Source organism: Anopheles merus, chromosome 2L, assembly GCF_017562075.2.
Source record: "Anopheles merus strain MAF chromosome 2L, AmerM5.1, whole genome shotgun sequence".
Lineage (NCBI taxonomy): Eukaryota > Metazoa > Arthropoda > Insecta > Diptera > Culicidae > Anopheles > Anopheles merus.
Window position 1 is genome coordinate 47125414 of NC_054083.1, and position 16677 is coordinate 47142090.

At 43.7% G+C, this 16677-nt stretch overlaps 1 protein-coding gene across 5 annotated transcripts in view; it reads left to right on the forward strand.

Moving 5' to 3' along the window:
* Nucleotides 1–16677, forward strand: part of LOC121594161 (sodium channel protein 60E) — a 117271-nt gene that overhangs the window by 22264 nt on the left and 78330 nt on the right. For all 5 annotated transcript variants that reach the window (XM_041917179.1, XM_041917181.1, XM_041917180.1 and 2 more), the window contains exon 3: nt 15954–16162. In XM_041917179.1, the coding sequence (XP_041773113.1) occupies nt 15954–16162 (209 nt within the window). The remainder of the gene's footprint in view (nt 1–15953; nt 16163–16677) is intronic.

A 16677-nucleotide genomic window follows, 5' to 3' on the forward strand; every position in this document is an offset into this window, starting at 1 on the left:
TGTGGGAAATCGTTCACCTCCAATTTCCTCATAAACAGTTTCCCTTTAGTGGTAGTGGAAATAGCAAACTTTCTCTCTCTAACGCTCTCTCTAGCGTAAACAAAAACAAGCTTTGTTTTTTTGCGTTAGTTTTTTAATGCTTTTGCTTGCGTGCTGGGACGGGATAAGCCAGGATTACGCGTTGAGGTGTTGCTTTGAGGCTCGGAAATGACTTATACAGCATGACTCAGGTAGTTTGGCAGGTGCATTAAAATGGTCGCCCATCAAACTCGAACTGTTTGGGTATGCTCCAACAAGTAATTTGGGTTTCCAAAAAAGACACCCCCCACACACCCAGGAACAGAATTAGAAGTCAAATTTTCAAAAACCATCGCACACGGTACGTTCATAAAGAGCAAAAGCAGAGCGGGAAAGGGGCCTGGTGCTCGGTAGAATGTTGCCAAAAATGTGTCTGCTCGCAATAATCCGGCGGTGAGGTCAACGAAAGAAGGCTTCTAACACAAACACAAACGCTAACTGACCGCTGGGTAAACACATAAACAGTGCAAATTTACGAATGACGTAGTGTGTGGACGGCGAATAGTTGACTTCTCGGGCCGAAGCGTAAGCTGCTTCTGCGTGGTACAGTCCTTACCGGGATGCCCTGATGTGCCCTGGTGTGTGTGTGTATGTGTGTGGAAGTGCATGTTTCGTGACTTTATGGGGGTTTACTCACAACCAAAGCAAACAGTTCCTACGGCTTGGATGCACAAATGCCCAGGGCCGGGGACGGTTTAAGGCCACATGCGCACGGGAGTGAGAATTGGGATGCTTTTATGAACAGCCTCGTCTAAACTTTGGTAGCTGGCAGTGGGAGATGCGATCCATAGAGCATGCTCTAGACAGCGTCATATCGGTCCAGGCGGGCATCTGGATTCCGGGGCTTGCTGGGGAGGCTTCCGATTAAATAGCTGCTCGTAAAAATGTGTCACATCGTTGGACGTTTAGTAAGTTTGGAGCAGCACGCTCTGTGTAGTGGCATGTTGAGCCCGAAGCGACGAAAGTTTAGGAATATTAATGATTCATTTTTAAGGGAGGTTGCGTTGATAGTGTGGTGCGGTGTTAATGTGAGCATAACGGCTTGTGAGCTGATTCTGGCCAAACTGATGGCACTGCTGTTTTTGGCTTGTGCAAAGCGATTAGTGAAGATATTAAATTCATTTCCTTTGTAATACTCCCGGTGAGAGGCTGTGTCATGCCGACGATAGCAAATGCGTTATGATAGTGAATAGATAGCGTTATAGTTGCTTCATTAGCATTAAAAGCAATATATGATTTGTTTTGTTACTGTGGATAAGCTTCTGCAGCGTGAATTCCACGCGAAAACTGTGTTGCAAGAGGATAGGAAAGTTCATCCATAAGATATTCAAGTTAAGATCTATATGTATAATATTTTAGAGTTAGGTCTAGTTTATACGTTTGATGCCATCCTGAATCTACTGTCCTATGTAGTTCCGAGAGTTATGATGAGACGCCTGTTGCAAACTGATTTAACAATTGAGATATAGAACATCATAACATTGGTTTTAAAGACCCAAACTCTAAGGCTGCATTGTAGATGTATTATATTTCTCAGTAATATATAGTTCTTAAACCGTGAGAGTGTTTTTGGTGGGAAGTTAAATCTGAAACACATCATAAGATGGCTAGTTTAGTTTAAAACTGTAGCAATAATTAAGCATTGATCAAGTAATAATGCCTTGATTCTCTCGAAGGTCTTTAGCCGGAACCTTATAATTTTATCAGTATCGAGTCGAGTTCGTTTTCCGTTCCAAAGAAAATATGTAGTGTGTGATCTGCTTTGTTACTCTTATCGCTTTTTATTCTAAACCCACTTCATTGGGTGTCGTTTACGGCGCGCGACCTTTACCGCACAAGACCATTTTTGGAAGCAGTCCCGACCAATGTGCAATGTGAACTTCGCCCTATAATAGACTCTCATGACTGTCACATTAGTGGAACGATCATAAATTTAATACAATTACACACACACGCCGGTTGGGCCCATTGAAAAGTGCCATTACACTGCGACATTTAACGCTCGTAATGGCCGGTGGCGGTTGACGATCTAAAACGATTTTGAAGCATTAATTTCATGTCACCTCCCTGCATGTGTGTGTGTGTGTGGCTGTCGCCCATGTGATTTTAACGATATGGTTGTGCTATTTTTTGGGAGGCGAATGGCGCCCAACACCGTTACAGGTTTTGCTCACAGTTTAGAGTAGCCGAAATGAACACCGTACACCAACACCGGTAGAGAAGCATTTGATATGAAGTGTGGAATAATTTATGAAGTGACCGGAGAAGAGAGAAGAGCTAGTGATGTTCACACACTTACATTCACACATCCACCAATGTAGGACTGCTTCGATGGTATATCTACCATTTTTACGTGAGCTTCCTGTCCAGGACAGTTCTGTTGGAATGTGTGCAAGTGAGTGTGCGCCTAAGTTTTTGTTTAACGCGAAGCAGAAGCACGATGATGTGTGTGTGTGTGTGTGCCTGAGGGTGTGTGTATCTCATTTTAATTTATTTATTAATCATGCTTATTACTTTGGGAAAAAAGCAAGGCTCACGTTCGTGGTGGAAATTGAAACGAATGAATAATGACCGGCGTGGGCAACGGAACGTGATCGGCCGTCCGGTTCAGTCGTCGTCCTTTCCGGAGGTTCGCATTTCACCAGCCGAGGCCTTGCTGAAAGCTTTAAGTATTGAAATTTTGTTTGCGCTTGAACTAACAAGCTGTTAAATAATTCTTCCAAAAGTGTGCAAAGTGCAAATGCTTCAAATATTTAACAATTAATCATACCAGAACGACGCTACATAGCAATTGTTTAGCGAATGGGTAGCCTTCCTTACCTGTGAATGAAACTTTAGCTCCGTTCATTACAATTAATTGTTTGCTGCTAACTGATTTTTAGTGCTGCTCTGCGCCCGGTGGGGGTGTGAAGTAATCTATTTAATGTGCCAAGCGCGCGCGCCTAGAAAGGAAGCACCGCCGTGTAGCAGCTGCGTTTGTTTGAACTTTTCCCATTTCTGCAGGATCCTGCCCGCAGCGCTGTTGTGTCGTTGTTCTTCTTGTGAGTTCTTTTTTGGACCGGACCGTTTCGGGTCGGGGAGGCTGTATGCTGTACAGACAAACGCACCACGTTTGGTTTTTTGGGGCATGGGGAGGAGAGGCGGGATTAGTTTTTGTAGCGGGCTTTGTTTTGTTTTAACTTTGCGGCCTTTTCCATCGCAACTTTAGCGAAATTTGTTTTAAGTATACGGATAAACTTGAAACAATCCCTCCCAGCGTCAGACAGAGAATGTGTTTTTGTTGTTGCGTGATGAAGCTGTGATATGTTTGTGCAGAATCACAGATGGTACGATGGTACGTTTGCTTGTACGTGTGTGTGAAAGTAGCTTAGGGCAATGATTTGCACCAAGAAAAAAAAACATGTGTGCTTGAACAAGACGCTTACAAAATTAAGTAACGATTCTTGATTAAGAATATATACCGACGCCCGCCAGCCTTTTTATAGAAGAGGCGTGTGGCGTTGATTTAATGGAAATTGGTGCAGGAAAATCGATACCCATCTTCTATTGACTGGCTTACTGTAGGGTCCCGTGGAAAGCTCTTAACATCCCTCTCTCGCTTCAGGAAAGTTTCTTCATGCAAGCGTACTTCGCCGGCTACGGTTGTACCAGAACTAGCCTGCTGGGTGCTGCTACCATGGTAACACCTTTTGGAACGGTTCGGTACATTCCGGTGCGTGTTTTGAATTGGAAGAATTTTTGATTAAAACCCTCGTGGGGCACCAGGACCATCGGGATGGTGCTGTACGATCGTATGTACGCTTCAGGTTATGCAGTGCACCGGCACCAAGTGAGAGCAAATTCTGCAGAAACCTTCATTGCAAAAATACGACACGAAGAAATTCGAACGTACACACGGGCCGCTCCGTATCGATATCCTGCCCGGCTGGGACGAGCGAGATGGAAAATGAATTAAATGGCAAACGAGCGCAAATGTTGGAGCCCATCGCAAGAAGGACACGTAAAACATGTGTAGGGGTGTGTGTGTATTTTAGTAGCTGGAACAGATTCTTGCACCATCTTTACAGGCATTTTGGGGGAGGGGAAAGCTTTTCTTTTGCCAAAAATTTAGTACAAATGTTTTCCGGGCGTCGAGTGTGGATTGCTTGAGCAGGAATGTGAGAACCCTCCCGGGTACATATGCAGCGACCGTATTTGCTACCGTCCGGATGTGTGCTCGCACGATCGCAAATGGTGCTGAAGAATTTCCGTACCGTTGGCGGCGAAAAAATAAGACGCTTTTCCTTCCCATATCGTACCGCCTGGGTTTGACGTACAAGCGTGGAGCTTCGAAAGGAAAACTTTGCCGAGCACGTGTATGGCACGAAGATAGCATTGTTTAACTGTTTTTGTGCTCGTTCTTTTTAATTGTTTGGTGGTAGCTTTTGTAGGGTTGGGTTGCTTCAAACGAATGAAACAATTTCACTTAATTGATTTTAAGAAACCGTCGGCAATGTTTCCGCTACGATAAGATAAGAAGATTCCTTTCGCACGTCAAATGTTTTGTGAGTAATTTTAATCAAAACTCTGCAAATAGTACTACCTTTCTAACCATTTACGTTTTCATGCTGCTCGTTTAGTGTTACATGTTATGTTTTTAATGAAAAGGCTCAATTTTTGTTCAATTAAAGCTTAGCTTTGGATTTTAGACTATGTAACATATGATTTAATTTGAAGAAATTGTTTAATTTTACCATTTATCTTAATTGTTGCAGTTTTTCACATCTGAATTAAAACATGTTACTGCTTTAGTAGCTCCACAACTCCATTTGGTCAAGTTTGTGATTGACTTGTTAGCAAGAACGACACAAACAGTCTGCAAGCAGCGAAAAAAAAAAACAAATTATTTTTCGACTAAAGATGAAGTCACCGTCGCAGAGCTCTCTAAACTCATGTTACGTCGGAAAAAGCCACCTCCAAAGCATTCCTTTTTTCCGCCCTTTGACACCTCATCCATCCAGTTACGGTTGAATAGATCTGAAAAATGTGATTTTGGTAGAGTTTTACGGCCCACAGATCTATGTGTATCGTATTTTTTTTAAACCGCAAAAGACGAACACCCAAGACGATGGAGAAAATAAAGGATTTACACAGCATAGAACACAAAAAGAGAGCTCAGCGCAGCCAACAACAGCAAAAAAAACTAAAAAAGATCGCTTCCTAATCCTGTGAACCACAAAAGTTACCCATTTTCACTTCACGTCTCTCCCGCTACGCGGAATCTTCGGCTCGCTTAAGTATCTCTTCCGATGGGCTCGTTTTGTGGATTAGAATTTTTTTCTTCCGAATTTTGTTTTATTTTTGCTTCTATTCTGTCGCTTTGTTAACCGGATCATGGTGTTAACTGGATCCGGTCGGTGGTTATTGTACACGCAGGATGCTCTCAGAAGAGGCTTTGGGCTGTGTGTGTGTGTGTTGGGTAGGGGAATGAGCTTGAAAGAGAAAGGTGGAAGAGGAAGCACGGTTATTCAACCGACCTTTCCGGTCACTTGTCTCATCCATCTAGGGAGGGCACCGAATCTAACAGCGTGCCAAGGATTTGCTCCACCAGTTCCCGTGAAAGTAATGAAACAAATTTGGGTGATTGTGTGTGTGTGTGTGTGTGGGGGGGGGGGGGATGGAGAAAATCGGGAACGATACTACGAACAAGAATCGCACCGTAACCACCCCCCAGAGCATCTTATTGTTGGTCTTTGTGCTCTGGGTGCGTGTGTTAAGTAAGTAAATTTGGTTCAGCCTTCAGTCTTGTGTCTTTGTGGCTACATCCTTATCGTCCAAGTGAAAAGAGCCCAAGCTGTGTCTGTTTTTGTGGAACGGTTTTTTATGAACAAAGCAAAGAAAAAAAAACGATCCATCTAACAAACCTGGACAGGGGACCAGTGCCTGGGAAGGTGCACAAATCCGTCCCACAAAACTTATCACGATAGAAATAATGTCAGTGAGTAGGAGACATTGAAAAATATTCCTTCCATCCCTCCCAACCGTGCCACCACAGGCTGTCAACCGGGCGGGCCTGAAAGCTGAAAGGGAACGCGCAACCTCCTGCTCATCATCATCAGCTTTATGGCAATATTATTCTTTTCTGCCAAAGCAGACGAACCCGTCGGGTTTTGCGGTTGACAAGGGATTTTTAGGTCCCGTCCTGGGAGCGCGGGTCCTGTGTTTTTCCTTTTTTGTAAGCTTTCCCGTTTTGGGTTTTTTGTTTTGTTTGTTACGTTCTCATATAAGAAAGCAAAAACCGCCCCAATGGTTTCGTTTTCTTTCTGTTGCTGGTAACCCTTTCCTCGGAAGGAGCGGAGCGTAACAGTTGGAAGCCGTTTTGTGGCGAAGAAATCATCCCTCATCCGCCCTCCCGGGCAAGGTTTGAGCGCGATGGTAGGGAGAGGGAGGGTGAAGGATAATCCTAAATACATATTTTTCTTCCACCGTCCCGACTGTTTTCACAGCGACGCCTATTGCAAGATGGGCAAACAATGAACAGCATGACCGATGTGTGCAGGCTGTGGATGTAGCAATACGTTCACGAGCGTTTACGTGTGTATGTGGCTTGGCTGTGCTGTGTTACGCTCTAGCTATGTGTGTGTAAACTGTCACAATTGGGTTGTGATAGCAGACGAGCTGGGATGGAAAGGAGGAGGAGCACGACCCTTAGGCCGGAAAATCCTCAACCTGTCTGCAGCATTGACAGGTGGTTAGTAAGGTAAAGTGAAGGACAGAACTCATAGTAAAAAAGGAAAAAAGACACACACACACACTTGTAAAAGTTAACTGACAATCGGCGATTTGCGATGATGCCTGAAAAATCCGATCAAATTTTCCGACGACCCACACAACTCGCCTTGGCGGCCGGATGATTGGGTTGTTGGCGAGCTTTGTGTCAATATGTATCTTGCTGTAACTTGCTCCAAAGTTCAAGGCTGTTACAGGCGGCGTTTGGGAATTAGCAAGTAAGTGTTTTGTTATTCGCATTAAACATTTCATGCAATAAAACTGAAGTGTTGCTTTTTGAATCGTTCCTTTAATGCTTCTTTCAACGGTTATTCTACTAGCAAAGCAAAAAGGCAAAGCAGTATCGATTTAGCATAGACGCGTAATCTTCCACGTGCATTTGGTTTGAGATGGGTTGGGTTTGGTAAAAACAATGAATTGATTGAACAGGATTTTTTTCATTGAAAGTGCTGCACAGTAAGGAGGTGTCATTTTGAATATCTTACGTAAATATACAGACTCGAGATAAAACATTATCGTACGATGTGCGTGGGCCGGTGGAAGTGAATGGATGAGCAAAGATTTGCATAAACCAAGCCCAGATCCGTTTGCGAAGAGATGATTCATATTCGTTTTTTTATGCTCACTTTTTCCATACGTAAAAAGCTGTGCATGCTTACAAAACAGATTTCTTCTACATATTTTGATTTTTGTTTATGTTATTTGTATTATGTTGTGGAACATCCTAGTTACCAGTTTATTTCACAAAGTGAGTTAAGAGTAATATCTCAAAAATATTCTGCGTTGCGTTAAGTTAAGCAAATGACATTAAAAACTAATCTTAAACTAACTATACAAGTGTCATAAAGTCAACAACATCTTGCATATCAACAACATTTCTTAAATATTTTTTAGATAAAATTTTTGTTCAGTAATATCGAAACACATTATAACACCCTTTTACAACATGTATTCCAGTTTTATGGGTTTTTAAAATTATCCTAACCCATCCTTTTGTTTGAAAACTGCAAATCTTGCAAACAGTTTCCCTGAGAAAACAGCCACAAACAACCTCACGCAAATCGGTTTATCGCCTAGATATTGACAGTTAAATTATTAGCATCGCCCGAAATGCTTTTGCCATAAAGCTGTCGCTACTACCGCCCCAGCGTTGACCTCGTTATGATTTTTTCGTTGTTGTATACCAAACCCCATTGAAAAACACTTCAGCTCCATTGATCCAGCTCTAAGCACGGTTGGTAGGTTTCGCCATCGAGGCGCAAAAGGCAAAAAAATCGCCCTGTGTATGTGTGTGTGAGCGATAGTAAATAATAAGGATGATTTTTATATTATTTCTTATCGAGCTTTTTCGAGCTGCGCTTGGATCACCGTCTGTATGGGTGTATGAATGTGTGTGTGTGCTTCGTTAGCGTGACGAAGGAGGAAAGTAAGCAACGACTAGATGGCTCCAGCCGAAAAGGAAAAGCTCCAAGCCCTGTATCCTTCAAGCAGCCCCACAGCAGTAGACACAGCAACAGACTGGCGCTGACTTGCTTTCCGACCGATTTGTTTCGGATTCATGTTCGGTGTTCTGGGCTCGGAACGGGCAGATGGATGTGGTACGACAAATGTTGGGTTTCGGAAATTTCCGCATATTTCACGATCAACTGGGAAATGAGATCCGGTTCGAGTTTGCAGGCGGCTCCAGGCTCGCAGCCGTTGGAATGAAAAATTCAATATCTCGCCCGGTGCGATTCGGCGGTGCGGTTCATTGATTTTTACTTGCGCACCGGGCAAAACCCACACACCAAAGCCGAGCGTATTTGCTCCCGTTTAAGACGGTGTGCGTTGGCAGGATAAGTAGTGGAATTGGGCAAGCAGGGGGTGGGGGGGATGATTTCTGTTGCCATTCAATCGAAATTGGCAGCTGGGGAGAGTGCAAGCCCTAAGAGAATGTTAGGCAATCCCCAGGCCATTCAACCGTAATACACGGATTCAGCGACCGCCGCAGTCTCCGCCTCCGTACGTGTTTGGCCGTCTCACCATGCTGCGAGCAAGACAAATGTAGATGTGTGGAATATGTTTCGGGTTGGTGGTGAGTGGGGATGCCCTCCGCCATGGAAATGGTGATTGAAAATAGTCGGCTAGGTCAATCGGCGCATTTATACTCTCGTATCGTTTTGCTGGCGCACGCTTCGTCCATTTTGCCCGTCCCTAGCCCTCCCCTCCGTGATGTACATTACATTTTTAAGGAACTGTTCAAACGCTGATCAGAACATACTTTTCCTGATCTTCGTACGTGTGTGTTTCCAATATAGCTGTACTCCACTATGCTCACCTTTACCGGAAATGCTTTCTAAGACCGATCATATAAAGGATTGAATCGAAGAAAATGGGATTGCGCGCAGCAGTGGCAGTGGCCAAAGTGGAAGGATTTGTTTCCTCTGATTGCTGCTTTGCTTTATGGTGCATGATGAGGATGATGATGATGATGGTGCTGGCGCTGGTAGTAGTGTGTGGCGCCGTTAGAGTATGTTTCACATTTTTGGAGGTCTTTCTGCTTTCATCCTTTCCCCCTCTGTGGATGGGCAAAAGTTTGGGGTTTCCCGCAACGTTCCACTCAACGTGTTTCTGGAAGTGGATTTACCCTTCCCGCCATTGCATCGTACGTTTCCGGGGAGATGCACCGACAGCTGTGTTTTTTGTTGTTTTGTGTTGGGCGATATTTTCCTTTCGCTTTTAGAAGTTGGAATGAAAATTTTTGCTGTTCGAGCTGTTATCCGAGAAAGACGAGGACGACGACTGTGGCCCGTCGATATACTTGTTCGCAGCGCGTCCTGTTTTGGTGTACTCTATAAATCTTGCCACTTTTTTGAGTGGTACTTTTCCACCCGCTTGCTTCCGTTTTGTATACTTATCCGACAGTCTCAGTTGGAGAATCGGCATTTGGGAAAACTGGAAGCACTGGATGGATCTATTTCCCTAGGCTTGAGCTTTTTTTTGCCTAGGTTTTTGGTAAGTGGCCTTCAAGGTATAAGTGCCGTAATGATATTTGTGATTGGATCGGCATGATCACTTATCATTTTTGCTAAAGTGGAATGTGCTTCTTGAGCAAGGCAGCAAGGAAAGTAAATAGATGGAGTTGAGGTCTCTTATGTTGAAGCTGCAAGTTTAAAGCATTTATTGTGAGTGTTGCATAAATTGTACAAGTGGTTGTACAATAAATTAAATCAAAGACAGTACAATAACAACGGACGTCGTTGATAGAGTAAAAGCTTAGGTTTTTAAGAATCCTATACCCTAAAAACGAGACCTTGATGACTGATGGCATTTGTTGGATGGTGACAGGATTGATATCAGTCGTAGAAGCTGAAGATGATGGAGAGGACTTTGAAGATGAGAACATTTTATTTTTATTTATATTTAGATGTCGCAAGAACAGCGTTTGTCAATTGCTTCTTGAGACGATATTGAATTTCTTTCACCCTTACACCGTGGGTTGGCTAGTTTTATATTCATGTCAAATAAAAACGTCAGTTTCAGTTTGAGCTGTCACATGCAAGTGGTTCATAATAGTGGTGCTCCTCCATCCCAAGACCTATCAAGATCAATATTTATTTAAAAGAATATATTCTAGATTGTAGAAATTCACCAGAATAATGTGTAGGTTAGGTTTTTCATCATAAGTTCTTACCTCCACTAAGAGCTGGAATACATTCCTTCCTTTATGCCCTGGGCTGGAAAAAAAGGGATTTCTGTCAAATCAAGCCATCGATGTCCGGCGCCTCAAGCAAAATGTTTCATAAAAAGGTTCACCAATTCGTTCCGCCCCAAATCAAAAAGTATGAAACGTACAACCACTTTGGATCCAGCACCCCAGGATACCCCTCCCTCAACAGGTCGCCCGGCGGCTGGCATCTCGCAACCATCAGCACCACTCGTTCATTCTTCCCGCTCTGACACTGACAGCGTTGGGAAGACGAAGAAATGGCAAATCTCGTTTTAGGCAGGATGATCATTTCCACCGGCGCCCAACAAGTATTTTGAGAACGACAAAAAAAAAAAAACAAGGTTCACGTTCTGTATTGTAAATTGAAGGTTTCGGAAAAATTCTTCACGCCTGAGAATCATTGGATTATTGTGCAAGGCAAAATAAAACGCCGGACATCCAAAATGGGAGAAAGATTTATGCCGTCCTTGAACGAATTTTGTTTCTTTCTTTTTGAACGAGAGGGAGAGGCGGACGATTCTTCGGGAGGCAGGAGAATTGTGACCCGCACCCGAAAAAATGACATTGTAACAAATGGTTCGCTTTTTTGTCTTTACTTTTGTGGATGGTACGGCATAACGTAAATGATGACGTGGCGCAGGAGAGTGGAATTGGAAACGTTTGGGTGACAGCCATTCTTCTTCTTCTTTTTCTGTTGTGGTTCGGCTATGGTCAATGGTATTGAACCAATCATCGTCAAATGATGAAAATGGCAATGAAGTGTCATGATGCTTTCCGATGTCATGGGATTTTTTTTGGTCCGCCTGTAATCCTGCCACGAGTCATCTTGTTTGCGTCGGATTACGTATTAAACGCGTTCGTTGTAAATAACACACATTTTGTAAAGTATTTCATCAAATTCACTTTGTTGCAAGTTTTCTGACATATGTATCGTTTGGCAAATTTAATTAACACTCAATTATAGCTAAATTTAGTACTCGCGAGCAATTTGTGAATCAATCAGTGTTCGCCAACTTATTCTCTCGCCTTCAAATCTGCAAAATTAATCTCATCCCAACGACCCGAGAGCATTCTCGCAATCTCATCTAATAGGAATGAATAGCTAGCAAACAGCGCGATGCAAAACTTTCCGCTGCGCTGCAGAATCTAGATCAAAATGGCAAACTTTCCAAATTGTTCCCTGTTCCGTGGAATCTTTCATCGGCATCTCTTCCGGCTGCATTGTATTGCATTTGCGCTTCCGATCCGAGGGGGGGACCCCAAGAGGGAACAGATGCAAATGCAACTGGCATAGTTTATAGACAGTCTGTTTTTTTTTGGTCCGGCCCACTCCATCACTCTTACAGTTGAGTGAAATTCAAGGACAGCGTTTGCGCCTTTCAGCGCCTGTTGATGATAATTTCATTCCAGAGCCAGTTCGAGCGCATTCTAAGGCAGGAAATGGGGATGCATTCCTGGTAAACCATTGGGAAAAAGTTTGTCAAGTGACAGGGACATTTTCCTTAGCTGGTGTCATCCGTTTTAGTGTGTAAGGAATCTTTCCAGCATTGTGATTGGGTGACGTCATAGATAATGCAAGGCGGTGGTAAATTTCAAAATAAGGAAATCAGAGACTACAGAGAAGACTTAGTTGGAAATTCAATTTAGATATTTTTGAAAGCTACATTTCAAATGTGTATGTCACCTAAAATATTATAGACAATCAATAAATACATCCTTTCCGCCAACAGAACTCGAAATACGACTTTCGGTAGACGATCAATTACAATCCCGACAGCAAATTTGCAGCAAATGCCAGTCAGCGTAAGCCAACGGAGACACTTCAATTCAATCTGCTGCCACCGTCTCGTTCAAAGCTTGTGATGGAATGAAGCATACATTCAACCTGCACCTGCACACAGCGAGCTACTTCCACGATAAAGCATGGGTGGAGCCAGGTGGAGAGATTGAGCATTTGCGATAGAATGTCTGACTATCTGAGCTTCTTTCATAGCACTTGTTCAAGTCGTTCTTGCAAGATGAATTTCTCGGTGTTTTTTTCCTCAGTATCTTTCCCGAACACAACCGCTCCTTAGGAAAGTGCCATCAACCTCGGTGAGCTTCATTCGGACTGCATTCTTCAGTGTGTACGGTTCCCTTTCTTGAACGGCAAAGGAAGCTGAAGTGTTTTCCATACTTTGCGGTAACGATAAGACTCACGCGGGAAAGCGCCTTTGCATACAGCTCACCTTTTCCGTACCAAAGCCCCTTCCACACTTTGGTAGCACCTGCTTTCAGCAACGGGGAGACATTTTCACTTCGTGACAGTCATCGCGGTTAGACGCAAACGGTCTCTGTACGCTCGGAGGAAGAAAAACACATCGATTGAATGTAAAATCACTCACTACTACACTCAACTATAAACACACACACATGCACCTCCATCCAAACACTGGGAACAAGTGTCGGGAAAATATCGGTTGGTTGCAAATTTTGTGTGGATAGTGTGTCAAGTACGTGTTAGCTTTGATGACTATATTATGTCCTCGCCCTACGGTAGAAAGGGGGTCGTTCACAGCACACTCGAGTGCTGGTTTGCATCCGGAGCCCGGTAGTATCCGGTGAAAAGCTTCGCTAGAATGACATGTTCTTATCTGTAGTGTACGGCGTGTGTATGCAGGCAGGCAACCCATCAGTGCGCGTTACTTATTACACTGCCGTCAATGAATGCTGCCAAAGAATGATGGTACGTTAAGTGATTCCAACGGAGGGTAGGGGAGAAGGTAATGTTTGGATGTAGCAGAGAATGTTATTAACGCAGCAATGTCATTACTACTTACGGTGTAAGTGGTTATAAACCGAATTGCTGTGCTACGTCTAATGGAACCGGTCAGCTAATAGAACATAAAGCAACAGTATCATAATGTTACGCCAAACAAATTGATTTTCAAACGATCTTATTTTGTTGTCTTATATTTAATGATCACTCATAAACACCTGTTGTTAAATACACTAATCTGAGCGTTATGTTTCGTTATGAATCATCCACGAAACTTTGCCAATTTACGCTTTATTGCTACTTTACGCCACCGTTTCATGCTATCCAATGATTGTATATGCCTGATTTATAGATTTCATAATTGATTCGGAAAGATTATATATTGCACTACACGACGGCACATTATGAGTTTGCTGCTAGTTACAGCTTAAAGCCAGGCTCATCTGCCACAGCTAAATATCAGCCCAATTTAGAAATTAATTCAAGATCATGTATCAACAGTTTTGGCTTCGGTAATTCTCCTTCGCCAAACCACGATCGCCAAACGGTGTTCAATTTATCTAACCACGCTTCAACCCACAAGCGGTGGGTGTTTTGACTACGACACACAAACACCACGTACACGTCACACATCCACTGGCAGACACAGTATCACCTCCTGCCAAAAACGTTGGCAAAATAGCTTGGCAACATCGGGAAAGGAAGCGCACTTGGGTGGGGGAAGTTCGCTTTCGGGCTGATATGTTATTTATTTTCCTAACGTGCTTCAATTAAAATAAATTATGGCCGACTCGGGTTTTCTCCGCCGGGTATTTTATGTACGGCAAGCGTTGAACCGTGCGTATCAGAGATTTTCGTAGCCCGCCGGCCATGTGTACCGTCCCGGTTCGGCGGTGTGCGGGCGGCTTGCATGATGTATATGCAGGGACTGCCCAACATTGGGCGCTCGCTGTTGTTTGCCTCGCTGTTATTGCGGGGCAGTTTTGCAGCGTGAGATACCATTTCCCATATCGTTCGGTACGATACGAAACTGGACGTTGATAAGGTCGATTGTGGTAAAGGTGGTTTTTAAAAGGATGCTTTGTTTCCATTCACAAGGTTTCGATCCCGATCGATGTCGGAATTCCAAGGATCCTGTGCCTCGAAAAGCTCTTGTTACGGACACAGGATTGAACCCCCCAAACAAGGGATGTAGTGTGACAAGGTTCTCGCCCGCTTAACAACCGAAAAACGGGAAGGTGCAACCGAACGGGAAGAAACAACAACCGCATCAATGTCCTCGCACCGCGCTGAGCTTTATTGCTCGGGCTGAAGTGTGTGTGTGTGTGTGTTGTTGTAGATAAATTTACAACCTATCAACCGGTGTAAGTTATGGGCCGGGTTGTGCTCGGGCTGTGGAGCGCCCGAGTGACCATTCGATAAGAGGAATGTCCAGAACATTAGCACAGTGGAGTATTGCCGCGTTGAAGCGTGGACAGAAGGAGGTTTTTGGGCAAATTGACAGTAAACGGGGGTTTCTGTGTTATGCCACAAAAGAGCCCATTGTTATATTTTGTAACACACATATCACAATACCATACTTATATTAGGTCATAATTTGAGGAATAGTGTGATAAGGGATAGTACGCTTTAGTACGCTTTTATGTTACGTATAACCATGTTTTATGGGAAAGCATTCAAATAATGCCCAAGTAACAAAATTGACCAAAGGAGTTCGCTTAAAGTGTTTCAACAAGCTTGTAATGTTAATGTTTTCTTAGAGCGTACAACACATATGGATGTTTGTATATTGCTGAGTTTTTTTTTGTCAAAGAAAATAAAAAAAGTATATTTTTGTAAATAACTTAGCTCAACATTACATTATTGTTCCCATCTTTCACAAGAAGCTCAAATTGTTGCGTTCCATTGCGTTGAAGCCATGCAGTCATTCCTGTTTTCCGCACCGTTAAACGAGCCCGCTGACGGGAAAATAATTTATTGAATGGCGTCCCTTCCCATTGGTCACCGCGTACAGACGGGGCTCTACACGCCTGCCAGCCATCGGCATCCATCGCCAAAGGCCCGTCGGCGTGATATATAAATAGAACGATGCGTTCCAGGGTTTGGCCGGGAATTGAATCCGGGCCAAATGATACATTGCGAAATGTGACCCACACACCATCCTCAAGCAAGCGTACTCAGTTGGTCGGAAGCGTTTGTTATTTACAGTCGTTGTCAATCCCGTGATGCGGGCAGCGGCGAAGGATGAAGCGTGCACGCAGCTAGCTCTGTCAGGTGTTGCGTTCTCCCTTAAGTATGTTCGAGTTCTTCGCGTGCGAATGAAATTCGATAGCGCCGCTGTGTTCCATCGTGCGAGACCGTGCGGCAAGAAGCTGGCTGTTGTTTGTCGTTAAACGGGGGGATGCTGAACTTTGCCTAGAACTGCGACAATGGTCTGCCGGGAGGTGGAGGTTGCAAATTGATATGACGCTGTTTTTACATTATTTGCCAACGAGGAGCTTTTGTCGAAAGCTATCTGGGAATGTTACACATGCACTGAATTGCTACCTTTATACCATTATCTACTCTCCTTCTTTTCACGATAATATTTCATCTCTAACTGATTGTTTTCCATTCCCTTACTTTTTCTTCCTTTCCCAGTTGCAAAGCATCAGGTTGTTGCGTATACCGAAAAGTCCCAGGACAAACATGAGTCACGTCACATCCAGCTCGTGCGGGAGTATGGCTTTCATCCTCGATCGAAGGTACAGGTCGAGGATGGTGCCCTGCTGCCGCGCAAATTCGAACCCTTCCCCAACGACATGTACGGCCGACCGCTGGAGGAAATCGATAACTTCATCTACGAAGAGGTAAGTGTTTTGCTACACAAACAAACATATTAGCGCTGTTTGATTTGAACAGGTGGTTTCGGTGCTCAGTGCCCTTGTGCGTTAATGTGGCGATGCAATTGAGTGCCGGTAAATAATTAATTGAATTAATTATACCCATTATCGTGACGCAGGACATCCGATGGAGACGCCTGGTAGTTTGTGTAAAATTGTTTATTTGGAGGTTAAATTGGCGGCGAAACGATAAAAAAATATAACACATACGTAACAAAACGAAACACAAACCAAGTTGATGAACCGTTGAAAATTGTTATTTCCCTTTAATTCTACGAATGTCTATTTCGGTGCGCATATGTAAATATTCGCGCGCGAGCTTTCAGCACCGATGCTATCATATTTTCCCGAGAGAGAAAACATCCCTCGTCCTTTAACCTTGTTGCCACTGTGGCACGAATTTCTAATCCATTTGACCATTTTCCGAGAATTGCTGCCGAGCGCGCTCGATATTTGTGTCCGCTTGTGCGTTACCGTGCTCT